The sequence below is a fragment of the Nothobranchius furzeri genome, chromosome 19 (assembly GCF_043380555.1).
Source record: "Nothobranchius furzeri strain GRZ-AD chromosome 19, NfurGRZ-RIMD1, whole genome shotgun sequence".
Lineage (NCBI taxonomy): Eukaryota > Metazoa > Chordata > Actinopteri > Cyprinodontiformes > Nothobranchiidae > Nothobranchius > Nothobranchius furzeri.
This window is the reverse complement of record NC_091759.1, coordinates 10,469,618-10,486,630: the sequence shown is the minus strand read 5'-3', so window position 1 is coordinate 10,486,630 and position 17,013 is coordinate 10,469,618. Positions and strand designations below refer to the sequence as shown.

Genomic DNA, 17,013 nt, shown 5'->3' with positions numbered 1-17,013 from the left:
TCAAACAGCCGGCAGTTATTTCCCACCACTGCAGCCTGGAAACTATCAATACGGATCGAGCAGGAACAGACATCACTGAATGAGTAAAGTTGTGGGAAAATAAACACCCCAGGGTTCTTCAAGTGACCTTTTACAAAAGAAAAAGAAAAAAAAAACACACACGGTTATTTTAGTGTTCATTTAAAGCAGCAATCTGAAATGTTCGCCCTCTCAGGAATGATCTGTTACTGACCCTGTGCTGTGATGTATTATTGGCAAGACGTTAACATTTTAGTTGTTGCTAAGCCCGCCTCTTGTCACGTAGACCCCATGCAATTTGAGTTGAGGGTCGCTCAGCATTAGCCAATACCGTTAGACATCCTAGAGGTGCGCATCGACGAATGAGAGGCCCTGCTTCAGGGCCGTAATTACTGAAGTGGGGAGACGAGCTTAAAGGTGCGATGGATTTTTCCACCTCTAGAGGGTGCCCCTGTGGACAAACTCCAGATTTCTGCTCTAACAACATGGACCAGCAGTTTAATGATCACCTTGTAGTTTCGACAGGTTGGATTGAAGGCGTTGGTTCCACAGGCAAACAGGGTCTCATCGTTTCGGGGCACCAGAACTTTGATGTAGTTGTAGCACTCATCCTGAAACACACGTTTATAATAGAGGTCAAAATGATATTGTCTTTAATTCATTAGAAATGTTTTCACTACTGATAAAGTGGACTAAAATGATTAGAAACAATGAAGAAACAGCAAAATGTGGGTAAAATTTAGTAATATCTTACGCTGTTCTTCCCCCTGACCGTACACTTGCTGACGTCTTTGGACTTCCATGTCAGCTTCTGAAACAGCAACAAAGCAGAGCGCGGCGTTTATTTATTCTCCTCCTGAGACGTCCGGTGCAGTGCGTTGATTAGATTTAGGCACACAAACACACAGTTGAGGAGGATGTGAGTCATGTCTGAGCTGTTTGAGTAAACTCTTCAGGTCAATCAGTGAGCAGCTGTTGAGACAGCACAGATTAAAAAGGCTGGCAGACCCGCAGAGAGATGTTGCACCACAAATCTGTTATCGGTGCTACAGTTTTAGTTCAAGAAGGAACTCAAATCTTCCTGAGATGCAGAGATAAGTGTGTGACTTTTTACTGCTTCAAAAAAAAAAAAAAAGAATTATTGAGAATAATTTAACCGCAGTAGAAACTATTGAGTGGGAAAAACATCGGTAGAGGAATGGTTGGAACGGTGGAAGTGGAGCAGAAAGAGAAGCGTTAATAAATTCTCCAGAGATCGGTGTGGAAGCTGTCGAGTGTTTGTTACTCAGACTGAGCTGATGACACTGGACGCAAGATCGACAGCAGCTAAAGGACGACGGGTCGACTGTTTACCGTCCATCTAACAGAAAACACTTTTAAAGTGAGCTGTCTGGAACTGAACTTTATGCTCTAGAAGCAACTGTATTGCTCCTTTACCATTAGTATTATTAATGATCTCATTATTAATAAGGAAAATAATTAAACATCTCTTCTATCAGCCAGTTTAACTGCTAGTGCCTCTCATCTGAGATCTCTTTCCTTTAGTTGGAAATCTTGACGTATTTTATAATTTAATTGCTGCAAATCAACAATAAAGGATTTTTTATTTCTCTAACATTTGTCCCACTTTTAAAGAGCAAGTCACCCCCAAATAAACTTTTTTTTGCTGATAAACTAAATAAACGAGTGTCTAATCGTGCTGCAGACATGTGTCGTCAATAATTTGGCACTTCAGTGCATCTTAGTTAAAATTTAAATATTCTGCCTCAAATTGGCAGTGTTGTGCCGTTGTCAGGTAAAAACTCTGCACTGTATTTTAATTTAAACCTGCCACCGCTATTGGCTAAGAAGTATGCTATGATGTAAACTGGTACATTATGATGTCACAATGTTGTCGTGAGCCTGAGTGTGTGTGTATTTGTTAGCGGCTCCGCCCTCTCGGTCTGCCAGGCAACAGCATGTGTTGCATTTTTCAAACATGAAGTGGGAGTGGAGTTAGACTCTGGTAGGGGGTGACTTGCTCTTTAAATAATGACCTACTGACACCCTGCGATGAGGGACCACTTGGAAAAGTTGAGCTTAATAAGGAATCTAAAGAGCATTTTGAATTTTCTTCACTATAATTATAAAAAATGTAAGAAAAAATGATCAAGACTTCTTGTTTTAGAAAAAACTTTTTGATTATTGAATGGAACTCTATCAAAAAAGTAACATTTGCTTTTTAAATTCAATTGAAATTAATGCAACAAACTCTTATCTTATTGGTCGATGCAGAGTTGAAAGACAAAAAAATATTTGTGGACAACAGAAAGCACATGGGTGATTTTGACTAGTTCAACGTACAAAATTGACATTTTGAGACCTGAGGTCATGGATTGAGAATATTACTAAAATGTTATCCAAAAGAAACCAAAAGTTGATACTTTAGACTTGTTGCTTTATTTCCTACTCCATGTAAAGTTCATCTGACTGAAGCAATTATTCACTGATTTGCAAAAAAAGAAAATAAATAAATAAAATAAAAATAAATAATCAGAAATAAGTTTGAGTTCCAGTAAAATAAAGAAATAGCATGAATCAATGATAAAAAGGAACTTTAAAGTAAAATAAACACAGAGGCAGAAAGCAACGCGGTCCTCAGAAGCCCTGCTGTGGTTGAATCTCTGATAACGAGTGTAAGCGCTCACATCAAAGCACCGTTGTGAGCCCACTATCCCACAATACACCAGGAGACCTATTACTGTCAGAAGTCACCCTGTAACCTTTTCTCTTTGATGAGAAGGAGGTGTGGAAATCAAAGGGAACATGTACTTTGTGCCGCCTCAAATATTACAAGCCGCTATAGTTTTGTTTTTGCCGCCCTGATGTTCAATGGATCTATTGTGCGAAAAGGAAAAAGGTTCTATTGCTGCCAGTTCTGACGTGTTCAGTGCACTTTGAGGGAAACTTTCTTATGTAAGACTAAATCACAGAGTGAAGCTGAACCTCACACAGGAACTGTGTATTTGTAATGCAAAAATGCAAATCTTTTCACAAATGGGCAAGAACTGTTGCTTATGGGTTCCTTGGAACTCTCTGTGGGGGCAGTTACAGTTAATTTTCCAAGTTTAATACATCACATAATATAGATTTGCTCCATGGCAATGTAATAGGAACAAAGATTGATGCTCAGAAATGGTGTTCCACTTGGCAACATCCTCGGTACACTTACACTTCTACATTACTGTAGCCTTATTTTTTATTAACGCTATTATTTTATGCTCTAAAATACTCAAGGCCATTCTACAAGTTGCATCCCATAATGTTAAGGTACTTCAAGGCACTCAAGTAATTAGAACTTGTGTTTTTAACCATGCTGGTGGTGGTCGGAGGGACCAGTGTTCGGCAGTCTCACCTCTTTCAGTGTGCCCCAGGGCAGCTGTAGCTACATTGTAGCTCATCCCCACCGGCCTGTGAATGTCTATGTGAATGAGTGGATGACTGATTGTGTTGTGAACCACCTTGGGGGGCCGCAGAACCCTAAAAATATGCTATACGGATACAGGACATTTACCATTTAAGACACAAACTTGGAGGAAATATTGGACTGATGCAGTTTCCAAGATTTGAAAAGTGAAAAAATGGATCATCTTTAATAAACTCTAATTCAAATGCGTTGTTCAAACAGATCATTAAAAAAAGTTACATTTGAAAACATAGTTTGAGACTTTTGAAGCCTTTTTATATGTGCTATGGATCAAAAAATTTAACATTTTCTTTCATTTATTGATACTTTTAAAGTCTGACATGAGAAGCCATTTGGTCTAAAGTCTGAAAATGTGTTCCTGAAACCTAAAGGTGTCCTAAAATGGACAACACACTTCAAAAGCTACTCACCTTATTTTACCTTTAAAATCATTTTAACATGGAGCACGATAACACGTTCAGAGTTCAAAAAGAAGCAGACTGCTGCTCCGGGGCAAATGGAGAAACTCTGATCCAACAAAGTCATTTTTCCATTCAAAATACTCTGTGTAGGAATGCCGGTGCTCTCTTGAAGCAACAAACCCAAAAATAAACTGTTTATCGTATAAATTTACTCACCAGCTGCGGGACAAACTCCTCTGAAGCTGTCGTCAGGTTCACAGCAAACACATGATCCCTGAGGAGTTCAAAGCACAGAGTCAGGGCTAACCGTGCAGATTCACATCTCTGAAGATTTACCGGGTTCTCGGGATGTGCGGCTTCACACTCGTGTGGTTGTTTTTATTTGTGCTGGAGTCAAACTTAGGTATGAGTCCCATCAAACACTTGTGGATATTTTCTTGGTCTTACTTTTCAAAGATGCTGATTTTGATCCATTTGACTTTTCATGAGTGAACTTAATTGAAAAAAAAACCTGATTTGGACTTTTTAGGCACACACAACATTGCATCCAAAAATTCTGGGCAAAGTTTTATGTGGAAAAAAGGCATAAAATGTAAAAGCACAAAACGGACAACATGGACTAACTTCAGCTAAAACAACAACAACAACAACAACAACAAAAAATCTGGTATTACACTTAAATCTAACATCTGTTTTTATGAAATTTTAAATGATTTTAGTCCCAATGGAAAATGTTGGTAAAACAAAAAAACTTACAAATAAGTAAATAAAAGGCTATATACAGTTTAAATATAGACTTTTTTTTGGCAATTAAAATTTTTGAATACACATTTATAAACCAGCTAATGAAAAGGCATAAGTGCATGTGAAGTATTTACAGCAGTAAATACATAGTTATATATTTTTTCCACAAATCTGATTATTAAATTGACTTTCTTGTAAAGAAAAACAGCTACTTTTAAAATAACTATTTTAACAATAATAAAAATCATGTTTAGACTTTTTTTTCCAGCTTGCAAATTGAGTTATCTCAATTTCTTTGGTGTGTGTGTGTGTGTGTGTGTGTGTGTGTGTGTGTGTGTCTGTGTGTTCCCACCTCGCAGCAATGTACAGCATGTGATTGATCCGTAGCATTCTCTGAAAATCCAGACCCAGACGTAACGTGTCGTTGTCCTGGATCAAACCCTGAAAACCTGGATACTGGTACGACTCTAAACACACATACAAGATTGGAGCTTTATTTGCTTATTTACTTAAACTTGTTGCAGGAAAAATATGCTGAAAGGCACGGTTATATCTAAAACTTAAAAACTAATAGTTTAGCAAAAATAATTCTAAAGAAAGGCCAAGTAAACTGAAAAAAATATGTGTTTTTCCAATTTAACCCCCAGAGACCCACGGTTGTAATATTACAACATCAGATTTAAGTCTGCAAAAATAAACCTTCCCCATTTTTTTTCTTTTTAAAACCACATTTACATTGCTAATAGGTCCTATTGTTCAGTTCTGCAACACTATTGGCTGTTAAAATGTGTAAATAGGCCCGTTTATCTGGCCTCCTAGAACAACATGTGAAAGGTTAAAAAAAGATTTTGCAGTTGTTTTCTAAATTTGGGCTTCTGGGGGTTAAGGTCAAATACTTTTATTTTTTAAAATGCCAAAAATAACCTAAAAATATGATGTCAGTAAATATCCATAAAAGCAGGATAAAGTATACTCACGCTCCGAGCTGACCACATTGAGCGGCTCCAAGTCTTTGGGAAAGGCTGTTGAGGCTGACTCCGCCAAACAGGAAGTGAGGATGAGCATCCACAGCAACAACAATGGCCGCCACAGCCAGTTGGTCAAAGCCATTTTGAAGGAAACCTTTGGAGCGAGGTGAGGCGGTGACGTCAGCAGGTCATGATGAATATCAGCTGTGAGAAAGGAGAAAAAAAGGTTTAAAACTCGCATAAGAAAGGTGAAAAGTTAAATTGTTGATTAGAAGCCATTACTTATGAGCAATTCACATTTAGCCCTGCATTACCCTGTAAGGCCACAGAGCAAACGCACACTTAATTACAGCCATTAGCATACTAATGGCCTGTTTGTAGCACCACACAGGACAACACATGAATCTGCGTCTTCATAACGACAAATACTAATGGTTCAGATCAGAGAATCACATCAGTCAGTGGAAGAAATGATTAAAGCTGCAGAAAGCTGTTTCCTGTTCAGAAAGTTCTTTAAAAAACTCTCAAAGGTCACGGAGGTCAAACCTCAAATGTAATGAAAAATATTTATTTTATTATTTGTGCTAAATGCTCATTTAAAACAGATAACATGTCAAACCTGCTTTATCAGATGTAAGTGGACCTTTCTCACCCTCTTTCTCCTTTACCTTTAACTTTACACAACTCTTTCGATTTGTAAAAAAAAACACCTCAGCCAATCACCTTCCTCTGATGTTTTCTTTCTTAATCATATCACGCAGTGACATAACAGAAAAGAGGAGAGAATGAAAGGGATGCAATCTTCTCTAATCCCCTCCTTCATCACCTTCTTCCTGTCATCTCTTCACTCTCTGGATTTGTTCCGTCACACAAAGTGACAAATGAAAAGAAGAAAGGTACACCCAGAGGTAGAAAACGCTGCTCAACTTTCTTCTAACCCTTTTTTTCTTTTACTGGAAATGAACCAGAAAGGAAAAACAAGATTATGTGAATCTGAAACCTTCACCAAAGTGTGATTGGTTCCATTTTCTGAACTTCCTCCTTATGACAAACAGCCTTAAGTTTTTTGAAACCTTCCACTCTTTATTCTTTAAGTCAAAGAAGAAGGAAGGAGGGCCAATAGTTGGTGTTGATTTGGACAACACATATAATACACTGATCTTATATTTTTGTCACGTTTTTCTTACTAAACTCAATGAATTGGGCTGAAACCTGATTCACAAAAGGCAAATGTACTACTCTGCTCATAGTAATTTTGATGCTCCAGCACATTTCCCATCCAAAGTCTGTCAATATACATGTTTTGACTCATGGACCTTTGATGAAAGCGTTCTGTGATGTAGTGATGGCTGGAAATCTCGTACTCGAGCTCCATGGCCTCAAAACACTCGATCAAACGGCTCATGGTAATAAACTGCCTTCTGAAATTTAAGCAAACCAGACCTCTTGTCTTCTCTCACTGATATCACGGGCTCTGCGTCCAAGAGGTGTTTTAAATGAGCACAGTGTCTGAATTAATACTTGCTGAAGTCTGAATACAACTCAAGAGTAAGCCATACAGCTGCTTGATCAAGCAAAAACATCATAATTACTTCATGGTGTTCAAGAATGATGAGATTTATTTACAAGTGGAAACTTATGAGCCTCAATGTAGCACATGGAACGTTTTTTTGGGCTCAAAATGGTCCAGGAGCCCACAATAACCCCATAATAAAGCCCTGCAATGGAAAGACTGGTTTACCACACCAACTCAATCAGAACGTGAATATTAAATGAGCTGCTTGCTGATTGGCCATTTTACTCGATGACTTTATGACTGCCTGAATCTAGAAACTGTGTTCTGTGTGAGCATGTGTGTGTAGCAGTAGTGCAGGCTAGCATTAGCAGCAACTCGGGCTAGCATTAGCAGCAACTCGGGCTAGCATTAGCAGTAACTCGGGCTAGCATTAGCAGTAACTTGGGCTAGCATTAGCAGTAACTTGGGCTAGCATTAGCAGTAACTTGGGCTAGCATTAGCAGTAACTCGGGCTAGCACTAGCAGTAACTTGGGCTAGCACTAGCAGTAACTCGGGCTAGCATTAGCAGCAGCACAGGCCATTATAACATTACTAAGATGACAGTTTTATAAGAACATTTTTTGAGTGTGTAAATGCAAAATATCCATTAATTGACTGTGATAGTAGTTTCCCATTTATGTCAGTAGTTGAGCCATTTAGAGAGGATAGAAACTCATGAGACCAAATTTACTTTAAATCACACAACAATCAGTACAGACTGGGAGAATTGAGTTAAAATGGCATAATTATCTGGCCTCGTCATCCAGGAACTAGACTACTTCATCCTACTTTTGTCTTAAAATAATTGGATGGCACGTGTTGCTGCAAAATATTTAATATTTGAGACCGACGAATAAGTCATCTGCAGTTAGTTACATTTCTCAATAAAAATAGCCCCAGTCAGTCAGTAGGTCTGCGTGTTCGTGTGTTTCAACTTTTTCAATCATCACTTTTCTGCTCAGAGCCAAATCAGCCACAAAGTCAATTCTGGCTTGGCGAGACGAGGCCGAGACGAAGTATGAGCTCTAATGAAACACGAGTCAATCACACATACAGCTAAGAGCTCACCATGGAGAGAAGACGGCTTTATTTAGGGCTTGTTCAGGACGTGTGGTCTGAAACAGTGTCCCATTTCCCAAATGTAATTTACACCTGGATGTGTATACCTGGACTGTGTCAACACACAGAAATGTGTGCAACCATTACAGCCTGGAGCTACACGTCTGAATGTAACATGGATGTTAGCTGGGTTGTTATCATTTCTTCACCCAACATTGAGACATTAACTTGCCTTCTTGTGTCTAGAGCTGAAATCACTGAATTACAGTTAGATTTTACAAGAACCTTTTTATTTTTTAGCTTGTATACAAAAATTGAAGCTAAAATGAAGATGTCCGCCACTAGTTAGGTTGGAAAATGTGTTCAGATACAGAATTTCTGCTAAGACACAATAATGCCTAGAGGAGCATCACTATCTGACCTTGTAGTGATGTAGCACCATTTAGCATGATGCAACGATTGCTTCCAGGAAGCTTCCAGGTTCTGTTTTTTCTGGACTATCCTAACTCAGAATCACACCGTGCTGATCGGTTTTCGTCATGAGTGCTGATATTTGGGGATTTGGGGTGATCGGTGTAGCAGCCATACCCTTTAGAGCGTTTAGGGCTTGGGTTAGGGTGCAATCGTAAGACTCATCCACACCGATTTCAACATGGTGAGTCCAGATTATGACTGTAATTAAAAATCAAACTAATTTTAAATGAAAGACAAAACGTAAAACAAAGAAAATGTTTGATCAACGCTAGAAACTTGTTGCAGCATCATTATTTTTGTTATTGGACAAATAACTTTCTTTGAAACATGAAAATTGCACCAACTCATAAATAAAATATTAAATACAGAACATATTGGCCTTTATAAGCCATAATAACGTACCGCCGTAAAGGATAAATGGATGTTGCACAAGACCTGCTTCAAACGTGTCATTTAGGGCAGATAATTGCACACATGCGAGGGTAAAACGTTCTCTGGTATTAAATAAAGCAGACTTTATGGTTTTGCTTTTATTCAGTAAAAAAGGTCTAAGCTCAGATTCATCCCTCATTATAATCGTCTCTCCCACTCCTGGCAGAAATGTGTTGGTCTTTTCAAACAAATGTTAATATTGGCTAATAAAAGGTCTTTACAGGTTAAAATAAGCGACTCAGTTCAGGCTGCAAGAAGATTAAACAGATGCTGAGTGATGGATCTGATCTAACTTACAGGATGTTTGTATGAATGATTCTATAATTACACTATTTCTAGATAAATGACAAATAATCTAACAGTAGAGGTGACCTAAAGATTTTTAACCTTTGGATTGGGTTATTTTTTCACTTTTACGTTTTACTCTGATGCTTTTTAACTTCCTGTTCTGCTCTTTCGCTCTGTGCGCGTCTTCTCCTTGACTTGTTATTTTTGTGATTTCATTTTTATCGTCTCTGTGCAGTTCTGGAAGATTTTCTACTTTGTTTCTCCTAATTCACCTCCGTCTGTCAAACCTAAACAGCTTCCTTTATACTTCTCAGATAGTTGTCAAAAGTGTCGGAGGCTCTCATCCACAGTCTTTCATTTTTGTTTAAGTGGAAGAAAACCCGTGAACACTGGGTTTTCTTCCTTTGAGCAGATGAACAAAAAGTCATGCTCAGGTTGAGCGGATTGAGAACTTTATGTTTTTCCCCATCAGTCAGCCCGGACGCATTTAGGTAATTGAAACATCTTGTCCTTCTTCTCCTCCTCGTTTGAGGCTTTCTGCAGTCCGGCCATGTTCGTTTTTTTGTTCTGGCAGGAGTGATCAGTCATTTAATCAGCAGAACTAATGTGCCACAAAAGGTTCAGACAGGATCGCCAGTCTCTGGAGTGGTTTACGGTGATTTATAGAACAGGCCAATATTGAGATTTGATCATAAATCTGATATGCTTTGGCTGATGTAGTCCACCCACCACACAGAGTTTGATCGATTACACATTTACTGAAGGATTAATCAATTTTACACAACTTCCTTGGGGAGTCGAGACATTTACTTGGACACGTTTAACTGTTTACTGCTCTGCGGCTAGAACAACAGAGAGCAGTAGTAACTCAGACGCCATGATGTCAGTGAACAAAGAGCAGCTGAACATCAGGTACCAGATGCTTTTATAACAGTTTGAAGGAAACGCTTCTTCTTGGGCCTGGAAACTACAATATGATGTTTTATTTTTATCCATTTCTAAAACATTCTGTTGTTTCCCATGACAAATTCACACAAAAATACTACTTTTTTGGCTCCTGCTTTCTAAAATGTTCTGACAGGAAACACCTGGTTGCTGCCAACAGGCTCATAGTGAGTCAGAAACACTGGAATATCTCTGTGACCTTCTTTCTTTTGACAAGCTCTCAATCTTAACAGAACAAACAAGTCTAAATCTATGCCATGTGCTAGTTTAAAGGCAGGGAGGTCCGTATCTTCAACAACAAGAACAAAAACAGAAGCAAGATGTGCAAATAGGTTAGGAAATTATGTTGATTTACTATTTTTAATTTCTTATTTTACTCTGCTGCAACTAGATGAGAGCTTCTCAATAATTGGGGTGTGCCCCCCTTTTTTTTCTTTTTCTTTGGGGGGAAGTGGTGAGGCGTCAAGGGGAAGGGAAGAGGAAGCAGGACTCATTTTTGCTGAGGTCTTTTATCATGATAAACAAGCCTCTGGTCACTGGGGGCAGCAGTGCTTACATTAACATGTGCTGCAAGGACATTTATGGCTAACTAGCAGTTAGCTTAGCATGCTAAATACATGCCACATCTTTATGGGGGTCATTATCCATCATGTTTAGGTTGTTTCTATGCTTCAACACACCTGATTTTATTCAGCAGGTGATTAAGAACTGCTGCCATATATGGTAGACACGACTGCCCACCAAAGATCCGGACTCAAGTCAGACACGTTTACCCAAGGTAAAGTTCAGACACAAGGCCCAGTTTTGACTCTCTTCTCAAAGACTGGAAGACTCTATTCCGACTTGCAACCCAAAAGATTTAAGACCCAACTTAGACTTACCCTTTAACGACTAGAGACTTGACTTGGACCTAGTTTTCAAAGACTAGAAATGTGAAGTGGACTCACCCCTCAAAGACAGGAGACTAGACTTGGACTTGACCCTCGATGACTAAGACTTTTGCTCCTTGTTCCGTATTGTGTTCCTGCCCAGTTCCACACCAATGTGCAAACTAATCCATTAGAACAAATATGGAGCTATCCATGGTGCTGAAGCAAAATGCCACGCATACAAAGAAGATCAATACATAAACACCCGCTTTAGAACACTAATCAGGACATTTGAGTAAATAAATTATGGGCACCTAAGTCCCCTGCAGTGCAGTCTCTTCACACTTTTCAATGAGCACAAATGTGTTTGCCATTTCCGAAGATGAAAATCAGCTCCTTATGTCCGGGTCAGTGCAATTATTCATGGCTTACACCAAGCGTGTAGCAGTCTGAGCCATCAACTTAATTAATCCCACAAGCAGTTATAATTTTAGTAAACATTCAGGTTCAGATCAACCAATCAGATAAGAAAATCTTCACAAATAGTAAGATTATTTGCAATACTATGTTTAATACATGAAAAAGTTCATATTTTTCAATAGTTTGTTCAGAATTACTGGAGTTGATTCTGCCTTTCGAAGTACTTTGGTATGTCTGACAAGCACTCTTCGGCCGCTGGATGCTCATTAATTCTTACAACGCCGCTGCCTCTGTACAGCCACTCCCCCTGCAGCTGCTCTAATTTAGATAATTGATAGAAATCATTTGGTGGCAGCTTCTTGTTTATGCGCCAAATGAACAGTGGCTCACCTCTGTGGCTGGGCAGCACCGGATTAACTGTTATCGGGAGAACGTCACAACGACTTTGAGGTTTAAGTGAGATTGGTGTCAGATAGGTCACAGTGGCGGCAGCAGTGGTGATGATTTTTGTGTAGTCTGATAAATGGTAATGAGATTAAGGTCTATGGTGTGATGGAAGGTTTACTCATTGGGTCATTTACCTGTGAGGAGGATGGATGACGTGCTGGAGTCTCAGTCTCCTTAAATTTTCTACTTTAAACAATCGAATAGTCACTTTTGGGATGGATTTCGTACACTTTGTATTTTTAAGTTTATTTTTTGCAGATTAGTAGGATCTATTTAGGGAATTAGTCCTTATTTAAAATATATCTGTTGTGGGGAAAAAGCCTTCAAACAAACTACACACACGAAAAAAAAAATTAAAATCAAAGATCTGACCCCTTTCTTCAGAAACCTTTTTCCATTGGTATAAATATTTTTTTCAAGTATTTTGTTAAAAAAATGCTCCCAAAGACAGTTCAGCCAGTCCCTTTAAGCTATTCTGGATATATTGTTTCATCTCAGAGGAATTCTAGACCGATTTAGTTGGCATTAGTCTCTTCTTGATGTTTTTTCTGTGTTTTAGAGGATGGATTATTAAGGATGTCCAATATCAGCTTGGCATGCTTACTTAAACATTAAACATCATCTGTGCAAAACATACAACTACTTTAATTAGTTATTATTTATAATTAAAGTGAGACAAGTTGTGCCAAAAAGACACAAATACCTCAAAAACAACATTTTGTCATTTTGAGTGAAAAAAGTAGCTGAAAGGTTTGATGTAGAATACGTGCATGGTGTGTAAAAGCGGTCATTAGGTGTAAAAACTGAACCGATAATTTCCATTATTACATTTCAATGTCGATATCGGACAACCCATCTGAGGCTGTTTTTGGTCTGCATCATTAGTTTATAAAAAATGTGTAGTACATAGATTCATGTGTCTAATCGGTCATACACACATGTGGATCGCTTGTTTTGATTATGTCTTAAGGATATTTTTTTCAGTGTTAATTTACATTTCTTTGGTGCATTTTTGTTACTTTGTTTTTTTTTTGTGTTTCTTAAGTTACAGTCTTTTAAGTGATGGTGTGTTTCCTGGCATAAGGGCGCAGTACATCTTCAGTTCTTATCTCTAATTGATTTACATCGTTTTAAAACTGTGGTACGTGTGTTCATGTTTTATGTTCAGCGACCCTCAGAGTCTTGAAAAGTGCTTATAAATAAAATGTTTAATTATATTATTATTATTACAAACCTAAATCATTGTAAGCAGTATTTTTGTATTTGAGTTAGACCTTACCAACAGATGGCCACTGGAGTCAAAAATCTTTAGGAGTTCTTCATCAGATCGTTCAACCTCCAAAATGAGCAAAATGAGAAGCACAGACGTCCTTTCACCACGCAACGAGCGAAGAAGTCACGTGTACAACAACCACGTTTATAAATGGTGAAAGTTTTGTTACCGCTTGCTACAAATCAATAATGTGTTTTGTCCTTATTTGCACACGTAGAAGCGAAAACGGCGTATAATATGTTGTCGCCCAGAGATTTAGACCCGCTCTCATGTATTTAGACCTGTTTTTTAAGGTTAAGTGTTATGAATCATCACTATTTTTCAACTACTGGGCATCATTTAATTCATTTTCAACAACATTTTGATGGATATTTCTAGAGATTGATGGTAAAAAATACACTTTGTCTCTTTAATTTACATTTTTATTAGAGCTGCATATTTACATAGTAGTCTTTGGAGAGTTTGTGGTGCATCTCCTTACAGCCCTGTTTCAACCTACGTCTATCCAGTCACTCTTCCTTTAAACCAGATTGAATATGAGCTGGTCTTGTGCCGCCTCCCCTCGTGCCCTCCAGAAGGAGTGTGTGGCTTTAAGTGTGTGTGCAGGGTTGGTGTAAGCCGCGTGTGTCTGTGTGTCTGCTGGCCTTGAATAGTCGCCCCTGAGTGCCAGACTGAGAAAGTGGAATCAGTTTTCATCCTGACAGGCAATACGCCAGTTTCTGCCACAGTGTGCGTGTTTGTGTTGTTTGTGTTGTTGTGTTTCGGACTGAAGGACAAATTCTTAGAAAAAGACTTCACGGGTGCCAGAGTAACTGAGAGACCACCGAAATGACGCAGAGACAATAAGAAGATTCAGGAACAAGTGAAGGGAGGAAAACAGAAATGGTTAAAGGCTCGTTTCTTCTCCTCCTCCGGCTTCTCTCACAGTCTGCGAAACTTCTCCGTATTAATGACTAAACTACAGCGTGAGCACAAAGCTAATCCGAGCCGTAACCATTGTGCGGGCCTCAGATTTTGGGGGGGTGCAGCAACACATTTAGCTCTGTGAAATCCTGATTTCATGCAGCCTGAAATCGGCTCTTATGTTTCCTCTGCTTCACTGCAGGCTCAGAAGATCCCTGCCAAAAGCAAAAGAAAAAACATCTGGCCTCAGTACAGATTCACTGCTGTTGTTTATCCACAATAAAAGTCTACAAGGTTATATAAGAAGTGAGCCGGAGGATGATGTGCAATCTAACACGTTAATGGTATTGAGGCAACCCCGCACGCATCCAAAATGATGCTTTGAATCTAAAATAAAAAACGGTTCACAGGAACTCAGTAAAAACATTACAAGCACTATGATTCTGTTTAGTTTTATCTGTTAGTTTAAAACATAAAAATCAACCTTATTTACTCAAACAGAGATGAACTCTTGGTTTACGCTCTTACTTCTTACCCCGGCTTTCCACAGGAGCCGTCAGCAGCACGTTACTGCAGCAGCACGTCATAGCTGCTGATAGGAACCGCTGTGGTCAACAGAACCTTTTCCACTGGAGCCGTCAGCAGCGCGAGTCGGCCGCGTCTCAGGAGCAGCATGTCGCGGCCTTTACATGCCGGTTCTATTTCCTACGCGCGACGCCTCTGAAACGGGTCAAGTTCAACATTTTTGGGGAAGGAAAGACAGGAAATCGGACGCGGAAACGGAGAGAAGCTCCCGAGATTTTCAGAATAAAGAAACGTACTGCCTTCGGTTGCTTTACTTTAAAAAAAGTTACTAACTGTGCGTCCCCGTGAGAAGTTATCATCTAGTTAGCGGTCTCCTTTGTTTTTCAGGTCGGTCTTGGCGATTATAAAACAGACAGAACATAAAACACAAACCATGTTGTAGTTTTCTCCTGCTTGTTGTTGTGTTTACTGACGAAGTCACTCGTGTGACTTCGTGCTCGGTCGGTGACAGCTGCTCCCCTGCTGCTTCGCGTCTCGTGGGAAGGGCCAAGCAGCAGCTTACGTGAGCAAGACGTGCTGCTGCAGTAACGTGCTGCTGACGGCTCCCGTGGAAACCCGGGGTAACTCCTTTGATGAATCGCTACAGGTATTGCTCTGTCGCCGCCGATAAACTCCCAAAACCAAGTTTCGGCAACACGAATCTGACCAACCTGCAGCTCACCATAAGCACAGATCAGTCTGACTGCAAACACAGCTTTCTGAGTGAAGTGTCTTGCTGAAGAACACTACAGATGGGATATCTGTGTCTTATGCTTCGCAATCTGCGCCAGCAGATTTTAAATTGTCCACACAGATTTTCAAGCGATTTCTTTGTTTAGAGAACATGACAGTGTGCCAATGTCTACAGGACTTTACAAGCCACCCACAGCTGAGGAAGTGGACCTCATACCGGGCACCGCCGAGACGAAACGAGCCAAACTGTGTGATTAAAAATAAAGGGTTTAGAGGCCAGGAGAGCTGCAGAGTGTGTTGAAGCCAAAATGAGAGGAAGATTGCCTCAGATCCATCTCTCATTTGTTATTTATACGAGGCAATCCTGCATAAATACTTATTATGGTTTGGAAGTGCTGACAAATGTTTTCAGTTCATAAAAGTAAACAAATGCAGCTAGAGCGATATGACGCAATACGTCAGATTTTTGTTTTACAGTTACCCACATCAACGGTTACAGTTTACGTATACATTTACAGGAAATTTCTGGAAGGGGGCAAGGAAAATATGATGGCTCCATCCTCTCAGCCGTTGTGTCTCCATACAGAATCGTCATTTTTGGGAGTGTTGAGAAGTCAGCATGTCACGACCGTTTGAGAGATGTCACTGATCAGCGCCAAAAGGCGTCCGCAGACATTAAAAACAATAAAAGCTTAATTCTGGGCAAAAGTTCTCGTAATTCTGCTCGATGGACAGGGAGAAATTTTTACACGATGATATAAAACGTGGAAATCCATGACCAGAAGCGGTGCAGTTTTTTACAGCGCTCTGTAGGGGACCGCCAAACAGCAGAAATGATACGATGGGGTTTGCTAAGCAGCAGCAACACTGCTTATGTTCTTTTCCTTCCATGTCGCTTCAACAGCAAATTTTCCAACTTTATAAATGCCTGCTGTGTGGGTCATCCACCAAAATCATTTTCTGCCGAGTTACAACCAATCAGCACGAGTTAAACACAAGTCCCACCCAGTGACTCTGACCCTGTGCTCCAGGTCAGGTACTGGTTGACCCATGAAAGGACCTGGACAGAGGTGACACTACTGTTGGATAATTAGTTTGCTCCCTAGACCATGTCCTCATGTTGGAGCTGTCCAGTATAAACAAAATGAGAATCCGCACATTTCAATCTGCGATGCAGGATCCAGCACCTTTTCCCAGACGAGCGGTGACTCCTTCTACTCTATTTGGGATCTGTCCAGTATAAAAGTAGGAATGTTCGTTCGTTCCAGAATCAGACTAGAATAAAACTGAATCGGTTCATAAAATGACTTTACACATGAGCAGGAACCTCCATCCACGTGCAATCAGACTGATAAAGTCACATAGATTTTCTTGTTCACAGTTTACCATCAATTTAGTTCACATTTGTGTCCCCAACCTCACAAAGTTCACATTTCTGCATGGCTCGAGGAAACTGAACTGAGATTTGTTCCAGACACCTGGGACTGACATGA

At 39.6% G+C, this 17,013-nt stretch overlaps 1 protein-coding gene across 2 annotated transcripts in view; it reads right to left on the bottom strand.

The window, feature by feature from the left end:
• Nucleotides 1-17,013, bottom strand: part of LOC107394453 (semaphorin-6D) — a 285,366-nt gene that overhangs the window by 81,739 nt on the left and 186,614 nt on the right. For both annotated transcript variants that reach the window (XM_015973381.3, XM_015973382.3), the window contains exons 4-8: nt 5,607-5,801; nt 4,982-5,096; nt 4,102-4,159; nt 773-829; nt 528-629 (exon numbers count right to left, since the gene is read on the bottom strand). In XM_015973381.3, coding sequence (XP_015828867.3) covers nt 528-629; nt 773-829; nt 4,102-4,159; nt 4,982-5,096; nt 5,607-5,739 — 465 coding nt within the window. In that variant the 5' untranslated portion in view covers nt 5,740-5,801. The remainder of the gene's footprint in view (nt 1-527; nt 630-772; nt 830-4,101; nt 4,160-4,981; nt 5,097-5,606; nt 5,802-17,013) is intronic.